General features: G+C 31.3%; 1 protein-coding gene across 1 annotated transcript; it reads right to left on the reverse strand.

Moving 5' to 3' along the window:
• Window positions 1–960: 960 nt before the first annotated feature.
• Window positions 961–3,112, reverse strand: LOC129303565 (cation/calcium exchanger 1-like). Its single transcript, XM_054942956.1, has one exon. It carries the CDS (start codon window positions 3,006–3,008, stop codon window positions 1,245–1,247), a length of 1,764 nt encoding a protein of 587 aa, XP_054798931.1. The 5' UTR covers window positions 3,009–3,112; the 3' UTR covers window positions 961–1,244.
• Window positions 3,113–11,773: the final 8,661 nt, after the last annotated feature.

The following is an 11,773-nucleotide window of genomic DNA, read 5'->3' on the forward strand; positions in this document are numbered from 1 at the left end:
CATCCCCAGACTTTAATCCTTAATGCCGCACAACCAATACTATAATAAAAATAGAAGAAACTATTCTAACAAAAACTCAAATGCCCCCCCCCTTCACGGTGGAGCTTCTCAAGACTTGTATTGCTTCAAGAACAATGCTTACAAACATATACTATTAGGCAACATCTTGTCCAAATAGCTAGTAAGGAATTAATTTTCTCGATCAAGCAAAATCTAAAGTAAGAAGCTAACGAGAATGAAATAAGTCTATATGTATGTATGAATAGATATTGCAAAAAAGTTTTAAGTTCATTTCATACATATCAACAATGAACAACTTTCATAGAATTGATGAATAGAACAAAAAAAAAAAATTTCATGCCCCCAATCCCAAATGAAGATATGTAATCAGATGGGCAAAGTTTTCTTCAAGTGCAATTTAATTTGTAAGATAAAACTTGACCAGAAGAATATCTAAAACAGAAGGGACAAAAGGATGACATATTAAACTAAAGAAGTGGCCAAAGTGGCCACAGAATGTCTAAAAACAAGTGCGATTATTTTAGTATATATGCACTATATATTTTTATGTTTTGGTTGATTATTATTGTAATAATAAATATTTAAGGTCCTATTTGGTTACTTGAAAAGAATGAAAAGAATGGAATTGAATTGATTGAAAAAATCAACGCAAAAATAAACTAAATCATTATTTTTCATAAAACTCAATGATATAAATTATAAATGTGGGAATCATTACACCCTTCGAAAATATAAACTCAACAATATGTAGAATTGGTTTTGTTATTATCTTTATTCTAATATTCATCATGTTGTCATGTCGATTAAGGAAAAGGTTACTTTCTGACACAAAATATAGAAAAGGAAAAGGAAAAGTCTAGCAGGGAAAATTACTTGGTTAATAATGTGATGACCTGGCTCTAATATTTGATTTTATACTAAATAATTTTCTAAATCTAGTTAAACATTAGAGGCTGATTTTCACATAAAAATGAACATGTTTTCTTGTATGCATGGTTTGTTCTGTTCTGCTAGAGTCGACTGGTTGAATACATTATTATACTTGTGAGTGTACGTGATACTACTTATGGCATTTCCAAGCCTAGTGCCCCATCAAGTAACTAGTGCTAATAACGAAGTGGAAAAAAAGGGGATCAAATTTACAAGTGTACCCCTATTGATTGTGAAACACACATGGATACCCTCAGGATGTGAAGTGTTTTCTCTTTGAAGAAGGGGCATCACTAGAATTTCACAATACCAATAGCCATTGCTATCCTTATGAAAAGAAAGCAGAGGTATATGATCAAGAGTCCAGATCCCAAGCACTTATCCAGCTTCATGCTTCTCTTTGGCAACACCACGAGGGCCCACAACAGTCCTCCCATCAAGAACATGAGAGTCTCATACAGAGAACGGTCCTTTGGAATAACATACGGGTCTGGATATTCAGACCAAGCTGAGAGAACCAGAGGAAAGCCCAAACCCAATAAAGTGTTAAACATGGGTCCTGCATAACACCCAGATATAGCTATCTGGGCCCCATCTGCCCCACCATTGACCGCCAAAGCACCATTGGCTATCAAATCCCCAAGAGAGTTGCCCCAAGCTAGGACTGTTAACCCAAGAATTGAAGGACTAACCCCAATGATATTCCCAATTGAAACCAATAGGGAAACTAACTCCTCAGCAATAACGTATGTCCATGTCACACTCATGGCAAATCCTCCTGCAAGCCAAGGAAATAGGCAAGTTGTTGGTGGGCTAGTGTTGTTAGTGGTTACACAAGCCATGTTTCCTAAAAACACCCCAATCAGGGCAGCTATTAGGTATGTCACCAAACTTGTCCTAGAATCCTCATTTTCCTTCTGGGTGTTACAGATAACAGCTATAAGAACTGGTGCTAATGTGACAGATATAACTGCATATGGCTTTGACCATCTCTCCTCATGTACTACTGGTATGGTAAGTTTTCTTGGTAAGCTGAGGGGTAATTCTAGCACTTGTAAGAACTTGCCCAGATAATAATCACAGTTGAAAGAGGTTCTGTCAAAACACTCTGGCTTTTCTGTGTTATCTTCAGGAGCTGCTTTCTCTGCTAAATATGGTTTCTCATCATCAACACAGCCCAGCAATGGTATGCCAGACTCTGCAAGATCATCTGCAGATACAGCAAAACATTCGCTCTCTTTCTTCTCCCCTCCATAGATAAAATGTGTGGCAGAGACTGCACAGACATAGAGGAAGTAGATGGAGACAAAGCAGATTGAACCCAACAAAGTAATTTTACCAATGGAAATGATGACAAGGAGGACAAGCAAAGAGAAAAGGAAGAACAGAACATCTCTGACGAAACTGGCTTTGTCAACTGCAATCTGCTTTGTGCTAACCAAAATGCTTATAATCCCCAAGACAGCACTGGAGACAAAAAAAGCCCCTCCAAGAATGCTGTTAAGCCCAACTGCACCATTGCTAGATCTTGTGAAGGAAACAACACTGGCAAAAAAATCAGGAGCTCCATTTCCCAAAGAAAGCAAAGTGACTCCTGCTATGGTGGGAGACAACTTCAAGATGCTGGTCAAACTCTCCAATGAGTAGCAGAAGTAATTAGAAGCAGTGTCACCCAAGAGGTAGAACAACACCACAAGCCATAATATAAGCAAAAAATAGCCCATAAATGGTGACTGACCAAGGTTGCAGTAAAAGATATGAAGATAGTTTATGTAGCCTTTTGACCTACACTCAGAATGGGTTTTGACGTACAAGCACTTTGAGCTATAGTCTGAGAGCTCATGAAGACCTGTGCAAGCATCAGGTGTGATGTCTTGGAGGATCCGAGCTTGGCGATTGAAGATGGAAGAAGAGGCCGGAGCATTGTATGATGCATGATGAAGGTTAAAATAGGAAGGGTAGAGATAGGATTTCAGAAACAGAGAAAGGGTCAAGAGGAATGATATGTTGAGGAAGATTGAAACTTTTCTGGGTAAAGGTTTGAAGGAGGTAGCCATTAGAAACAGTTATGGTGGGTGAGAAGCAAATGGTGTGAATACGTGTGGAGAAGTAACAATGGATGTCCATATATGATGTAGTGAACTTCTTGGGAATTTTTGTTCTGTTGTGGCTGAGTTGATGGAGGAAGAAGGAGAAGAGGACAGGAGAAGATTATGAACTCTCAAAACATTAATGGGCATTTCCCAACGGCATATGTCGTACGTTCATGGATTACGACAACTCTTTAAATTTATCACACACATACAATAATTGTCAGCTGTTAAACAATTTGCTTCAACAAAAAGCAATCAGTATACAAACATTACATGTAATATGATAGACGTAAACCTCACTTTACCAAAAGCCAAAACAGAATAAGGAGGAAGAGATTGTGATTACGAAGGTTCCAAATGTGACTGTGCTTGGGCTCCTTCTAATGTTACTGGATATGGGTGTAACGTAAGTCTCACTCAAACTATATTTGAGAATCTAAAAGGGAAAATCACAGTAAAGAATCATAGGAGACAATTGATTGTGTCTCAAATGATTCTATAGGACTAAAATAAGATCTAAATTAAATTAAAATTTATAATTATCTCTCATATACACAAACATACTTTTTTAACAATAACTCCTCATTAAAAAAAAAAGTCCCATTGTCATTTTAACCACAATCAACTTTCTTATTAATAACTTTCAAAAATAAACTTTGTGATGGAAAAAAATATGTGTTGTTATTTGGTAAATAAGAACACATTAAAGAAAAAACAACTCTCTTTTTCATTATAACAACAATGAATTCCTTTATCAAACAATTATAAAATGTTAGCTTGGTACAAAGAAATTGTTGTAATATGGTAAAAAAGTCTTTATTCAAGAAAAAACAATTCTCATTTTTATTTTAATATTAATCGATTCCCACATCACAATAAATATTTATTCGGAGTATTTTTATTTTTCATTATAAATTTTAATTATATTTAAATCCTTTAATCTTGTAGAGTAATCTTATAATTATTTAATCCAGCAATGTATTCCCTCAATTCAAAAATATAAGGCATTTTTTAGGGGTTGTATATTAAAAATATAAAATATTTTTAATCTTTTAAAATATAATTATTGACCCTTATTCAATAAATTATTTTATATTTATTTAGGATGAAATATCTTATTAAATAAAAGTAAATATAAAAAAATAAAATTAATTTAAAAATAAATAATAATTTTATTGAGAGGTCTTACAGGAATAATTAATTTTTTTAATTGTTAATTTTTCCAATCCAAAGTGGCCCATCCATCATTTGCCATTTTCTCATATCAATATCCATGTCGCTTTCGGTCGGTCCAATCGTGCATTCCCAATGACATCAAACTGGTTTCCCCGCCTCAAATAAATCCAGTCCATGAAATTTCCTAAAAGCATAGTACAATTATTAATGCTACATAAGTACAGACACAGTTATTTGAATGAAGGCCTAGCTCAAAGTTTAAGCTCTTTTATTAAAAACAACTGAATTAAATAATTTATAATTTGATTTGATTCAATGATAATTTAAAAATTAATAAAATCATACTGAATTTATAAAATTGAGAGACTAATTTTATTAGTTTAATATTCACTTAAATTTTTTTTATGAGAGGTCATAATCCATTTTAATCTAATAAATTCAATTAAGATAATAAAAATACTTATAATCATAATAAATCTATAATAATTTTCAACAATAAGAAAAAAATACTTCAATTACAATTCAAGTAGTCCAACTTATTAAATTATTAATCTGAGCTTGTGATCGTACCAAGAACCAAACTTAGTAAATTATTATAATAAATAATTAGTAAATTAATTATAATCATATTAAATAAATTTAATAGGATTAGACTGGATCAAATGATCTAGATACACAGTCTTTTGCAAGTCCAACTTAAAGAAACAATTTAATCTTTTTAATCTTAAAGAATCAATCTTTAATAGAATTGAATTTTTTCAGGTCAAATTAAATCGATTGAAAGATTTTTATACAATTCTATCCTAGACCTAGCTCCAGCGGAAAGGTTGGAAAAATTATAAATTCTAATGTTTCAGTTATAAATTCTTCATATTTTATTTATAAAAAGTCCTCAATATTTTGCAAGTTTCCTTATTTGCCATTCTCCAAAAAAAAAAAAGTACAGCACTGGAATCGTCGTTACTTGTTGCTAGTTAATTAATAATTACTTTTTCCTTTGGTAGCAATAGTTACTTTTTGTTTTTTTTTGCCCTGGTACCAAGCAACTCGTTTCTTATTTTGATTTGGCAACAGGCATACCACTACTAATAATTGAATTTGTGAGTCGACCACTTTATACTTCATTATTAATAAATTATCCTAGTACTATATATAAAACTAAAATTAGCTATTCCCTTTTTTAATATCTGTGAATTTTGTTTTTTAATTTCGAAACCCTTGAGGGTTAAACCTAACTTAATGAAAAACGATCACTAATTGCAAATTAAAAAGTTATTCTTTCATTCAGCATTTATAACTAGGTTATCCATTTTATTTACCAAATCTGTTTCAATGCTAAATATTTCAGAAAAATAGTCACATTTGGAATTTAACTTTAATCATTAAATACTTTTTATGTATTGTATGAAACTTAAAAATGAACATTATTTATGCGATTTACTAAAAATAATATATTGACAAATATATTGATTATCCATAATTACGTGAGTCACCATGATAAAAATCATTATTTGAAAGAATATTTAAGGAAGTATAATTAATGATAATTATGTGTGTATCTATACCAAAGTTTAAAAATAATGTTTGGATTGAGGATAGAATATATATTAATAAAGTTCACCTAAAAAAAAGAATATGTATTAATAAAAACACAGGGTATGAGTTGTGATGATGTGCCCGGCCTCATAAATGCACAAGATTGACATAATAATAAATTTGGAAAATTTCAAGTCAGACACGGACGAATATTGTGATCTTTATTATTTAACAAACAAATGAGGATTTTTTTAGAAAATATTTAATAATTTTATAAAGGAAATAAATGAGAAAATTAATAAAAACGATGAGAATGATGAACCAATTAATCAAACAAGAATCAAGCACCACAATTTACCTACAAAGATGAATTATCTTAATTTAATTAATTATTTTTTTATAGTGACAACTGTTTTTAGGTGTCCAAATTATTTTTTAATATATTAGGATGTATTTAATTAGAGCTAAATCTAGCTCTCACTAAATTGTATTCTCTAACTAAACCATGAAATTACAATCTCAGCCATTATAGATTCCTAAATTATTCATAATTTAATTATCTAAGCCTATCTCTCTAGGTGTAGGTAAGTTTTTCCTCTTTCAATTTATCAAACTACCTACAGTCAGCTATCTATATAAAGAATAATTAAAATGAGAGAAATAAATATAAAAGAAAATATAAATTTTATGAACAAATATTATTATTAAACAGGAGAAATAATTAAAACCAAATAAAAAATAAAATTTATCCCAACTAAACTACTCTCCATCTTGATTGGAAATTTAACAGGGACTCATAAAATTTAAACTATAATCTCACATAAAAAACATAAACAAAATATAAAAAAAAAAAAAAGATAAGAGAAAAAGCTCTTAACTCAAGATTTTTTGAACTTTGCAGTATGTCTCTTAATCTTCATATATGAGCTTGTATACGTTCCACCGAATCGTGGGCCCTTTTTATAGACTTTTCGGTGCTTCTCCTCGATCTCCATCGTGATAGTTATCTAATCCCTTAAGCTTCTTATAAAAAATATTTTCTTCCTTTTTTTTTTATTTCAGCTTAAAAAGTGCACTGCATCCATATTTTTGCCCAGATAATTCGTGGCCAAATGAAATCACGAGGTATGTTTTGATCTACCTCTAATTTAATTTCATCAATCTGTCCATGAATCCTCTACCACAATTTAAATATAGATATCACACACACAAATACGTCATTTTGATTTCCCCTTGCGTCCTCCTGATACATGCTTGCGTGTGCATATATATATATATATATATATAATCTCATTTCTTCTTTTTTTCCCTCCCTCTCTTTATTTTTTTATATTTTACCCGCACAATATAAAGAAAGAATGATATAAGTAGAATTTATTAAAAAAAATCTTCTTTATCCTATAATTAAATGATGAGAGGAAAATATATAAATATTAGTCAACTAGATATGAAATCTTCATAAATTTAATCAAATATAAATCAAAATCAATACCTATTTAACCATAAAATATACACTTATTAAATTCTCTCACATTTAAACATTTGCTTGTCCTCAAGCAAATATTTATGTATTTAGCCCCATTCCTTATATCAGTATATCAAAAATGGAATTTTTGCCCAAAACACTAGTAAAACTTAATTGTGAAACCAACCTACCAAGTTACCACATGAGAGACAAAATCAATAATTCTACTAGTGCCACCAATCCTTTGAGCCTTTTGACGCAAACCCTCAATCTAGCTGATACTTTTTGATTTGAGATATGTGAAAAACATTATTAATTCTCGACAAATGAGGTAGCAATGCGGTCCGATAAATAATAAGTCCTAATTTCTTTAAAATCTTAAAGGGTTCAGTAAACTTAGGAATCAATTTTTTAACTTTATTGATCTTCAAATGCCAGTCATCGGCATGGCTTTCAAAAACACAAGGTTGCCCACCAAGAATTCCAATAGCCTTTGACACCTATTCGCATAGCTCTTTTGTTAACTCTAAGCCATCAAGAGCTTATGTCTTATCATCTCAATCTTTTGAGTAGTTTATGTAATGCTCTTATCGACATTATCATTCAAACTCAAATACACAATCTAACAAATAAAAATGTCTTAAGAAAGGTTGGGATCCCAATTACAACATAAAAAAAAAATCATTTCTAAAATACTCAAATTGTAAAATAATACACAATGAAAACACTCAAATTTTGTGCATGAAAACTTTAAAGGAAACTAATTACAAGCAACACCATTTGGGCAAAATATAAGTCATATGCTGTGGCATGTGCTGCATGTGTCATGGCATGTGGTACAGAGGCATTGGCGTTGGCTCTGTGTCATGCGTCGCGGTATGTTAACACATGCACTACAGTGCACACATCAATTTTTGCTATTAAAACAGCTGTTCAAATGTAAATTTTTGATGCGCACTGTTTTCACATCTGATATCTAATTGGGGTGATTCAAGTGCCTACATAAAGCTTGTTTTAAAATCTAACTAATAATATTAGTTTCATTTAAATATGATATTTCGTTTAAAAGTTAGACACCTAAGTGTATTTTGACCACTTTAAGTCAAAATCTTTCACTTGAGCATCACAATTTAAAACCATAAGTCATTGGCCACTTTTAAGACCTTGACCACATTAAATAAGACAATTATCACCTGATTGACCATTCATATGCACAATATCATACACACACACATACACACACACAAAAATTTGGCCAATAAATTGCCCATCACTTACATTTGGGCAATTTCACAAACTTTTCATTCAAATTTACATCAATGGCCAAGCTTTCACATTCATCACATATCCACACTATCCACATGCAGATATATTAAGTTCCCAGCCCAGGTCACACAATCACTTTAAACACATACATATGTATACAATATGGCTAGGACACAAAATCACACACATATTGGTATTGACAAGCTTATGCACAATTATTTATTCGTATGACAACTTATAGACAATCCTTTAGTCTAGACACATATTAATTACATCAAAACCCTTACAATGGGCAATTAGAGAAATTCTCTAATTTTGACCCAAATCTTTTCCTTTAGCACCACTAGTGTTAGAACCTATAAAAATATAAATAATAACGGATGACATGACAATCTCAGTAACCAAAATAGTTTATTAAATGCGTATTAACACAAATAATCATATATAAGTAAAACAAAACCAAAGTAATAGTTTAAAAGATATATATATATATATATATAACATAATCTTTCCTTTTTTGAATACTTTTCCAAGCTCACAAACACTAGCATGATCAACTATCAACCAATCTTCCAAATCTCCCCAACTTAAAACCATAGCCTCTAATGGAACAATCATATATTGACTTAAGCACACATTTAGTAGTAGAAATACATGACTAAAGGTATTATATCCTAATTTTAGACTATAGTTTTCCCCTACACACACACTCATGATAGGGGTGTTGTTAACCCCTAACAACACCCTTATGGTTACTAGGAGTTACTATACTTCTCAGATGTCTCATGATAATAATCCCAATATAGTGCTACACCAGATGTCCCATGGTATCAACCTGATATAATTTGCTACACCAGATGTCTCATAGTGCCAGCCCAACCATATAAATTTGTTCACTCACATCACTACACTCACATACCTATATATGCCTTGGGTAAACTCCCACCCTCTATAATCATGCCTTTCACATGCATATACCATCACTTTTCCATAAATCTCAGTATATATATACATATATTCATTTCATTTGTAAATCATCGATTATCATGCATTTCAAAACCACTTAATGCCAAAACCATGTACATTGTAAAACAAGGGTCATGAAAATTGCACAAACATCAAATTCATTGTTTGCACATTTACTCCTATGCAGTTATAATAACTAATAAATATAACAAAACTATATGGTTAGTTCAACCATTCTATTCTTGAGAAAGGTTACCTATGGTATAGTTCTTTATTTGACTTCCTTTCACCATTCAACCCTTTACACATAATAATCTACACAAGTAAAGGCATCTAGAGTCAATTATCTCATTGACAAATAGTACCACTATAACAATTAAATGCCTAAATGTTATCGTTTCCCTTATTCTAGTCCATCCTTAACCCATCTACATATTTCACACCCAACTATCACTTATTACAACATTATTGAGCTTTTATCTAAATTTTCACCTACTTTCTCTTTCTAAACTTAATTAATTTGAGCCTACAGCTTTAAAGCTTTATCGTTAAAGTCCAAACTAGTAGCAAAGCCCTAATTTAACTCCGAAGAGCCTTTTTATTACTATAAGTAAGAAATCAACCTCTTAAAACTTCCAAATTCAATTTCTCAATATTTTAAACTAAGAGAAATTAGTGTAGAATTAGAGGTTAATGCGGTACGAGACTTACCTAGTACGTAATAGGTTAGAAATGTCATCCTTACTCTTGAAGTTGCTTGCCCTAGTAGAGCTCATTCTCTTCTCCACTCTCCCATGTTCTTTTCCTCTTTTTCCCTCTATTTTGAGGAGTTAATACACATCCTTATCTATTAAAATTTTATATCATGTACTGTGGCACAATCAGCACTAGCCATGACATATGGTACAGTGAGAAAACTCCTTATTGCACTCTACTTTCATTTGAAATCATTGTGTATGCACAAAGAGACAATCTATCAACCATTGCAAATCCTTTGCAAGACATTTATCAATAATGATTTTTAAAGGATATATTATAAAAAATTCATTTCAAAATAGTGTGCAATGTTAATTCCTAAGGCACAATGCATAAACCTCAATAACTATCATGAGTAATAGTGTAGGAGGTTTTATCAATGTTATACCTTGACCTTGAAGGTTTGCATTTTCTCACCCAGTGCATAGAATGTTGAGACTTTGTATATGTTGCCTTAGGTGCACATGATTCTCTCTCATGAGTTGTAGACTTCATAAGTCTTCTTCTTAGCATTTGAGAGGTTCTTCTTCAGTGCTTCCTATTTAGATGGAACTTTGCATTTTTAGCAATTGGTATCTTGAGAGTTCGCCTTATTAGTGCTAATACCAAGTATTGCTTATTATGCACTTGAGAAGTTCTCTTGACCTTTATAGGCTTTAAAAGCCTTCCTTTATGCTCATGAGAAGCTCTTTTAGAGAAAACTTTCTTCCTTGGGCAATGCTATCTATTTTTTATTAAATTTGTTCTGCACACGTGAAGCACTAGAAGGATATTTCGGTACCTGTTTAGCTTTAGGTCTTTAAGAGTTAGCATTAGACCTTCCTTGTCCTTTAGGGATCTAGATAAACTTATTTCTCAAATTAGTGTTTCTTCTAATATAGCATGAGTGCGAAAAATGTCCAAATTTATCACAATAATTGCAAATAATAGAATAATATGCATTTTGAACACTTTTGCAATTTCTGTACTTACTGTTTGAACCATTTATGAAATAATTTGTTTTTCTAAATACTTTATTCTTAAAAGTATTTCCAATAATTGTAGCAAAACTAGAATTCAATTTTCTTATATTTTTCAAAATCATATAAGTTATAGGTTTGAAAATTGCTCTATGAAAATTTTCAAAATCATATGACTTATATGCACAAAAATGATTGTAATGATATACCTTAGATTTTTCTTGAGCTTTAAATTCTGAAGTAATTGAATTTGTCAGGTGAGGCTCTTCTTGAGAATCATCTTCCTCTTGTCCAAGTGTATTAACTGAATCATGAAAATGTTCAATGATTTCTCCTTCTTCAATCTCATCTTCCATGTGTTCTCCAAAAGTTAGAAGACATTGGTCCTCTTATTGTTTAAGGTCTAGAGAACTGCTAACACTTTCATTTTTAAAAATATCATTAGTAGCATAGATGGATTCAAGAGTATCCCAAATAATCTTAGTATTAGAGCAATATTTGACTTTTACAAAGTTAGTTTCAGTTAAAGCACTATATAAAATCTTCATAACTCTAATGTTTAAAAACCAAATTTCTTTTCTTTTTCAGTCTAATCTCTTGTAGAT

Source organism: Prosopis cineraria, unplaced genomic scaffold, assembly GCF_029017545.1.
Source record: "Prosopis cineraria cultivar Desert tree isolate PC_DT_omini unplaced genomic scaffold, ASM2901754v1 PC2, whole genome shotgun sequence".
NCBI classification, from domain to species: Eukaryota; Viridiplantae; Streptophyta; class Magnoliopsida; order Fabales; family Fabaceae; genus Prosopis; species Prosopis cineraria.

Coding starts and splice junctions, on each gene's coding strand:
- LOC129303565 (XM_054942956.1), bottom strand. CDS start 3,008: ATGGCTACCTCCTTCAAACCTTTACCCAGAAAAGTTTCAATCTTCCTC.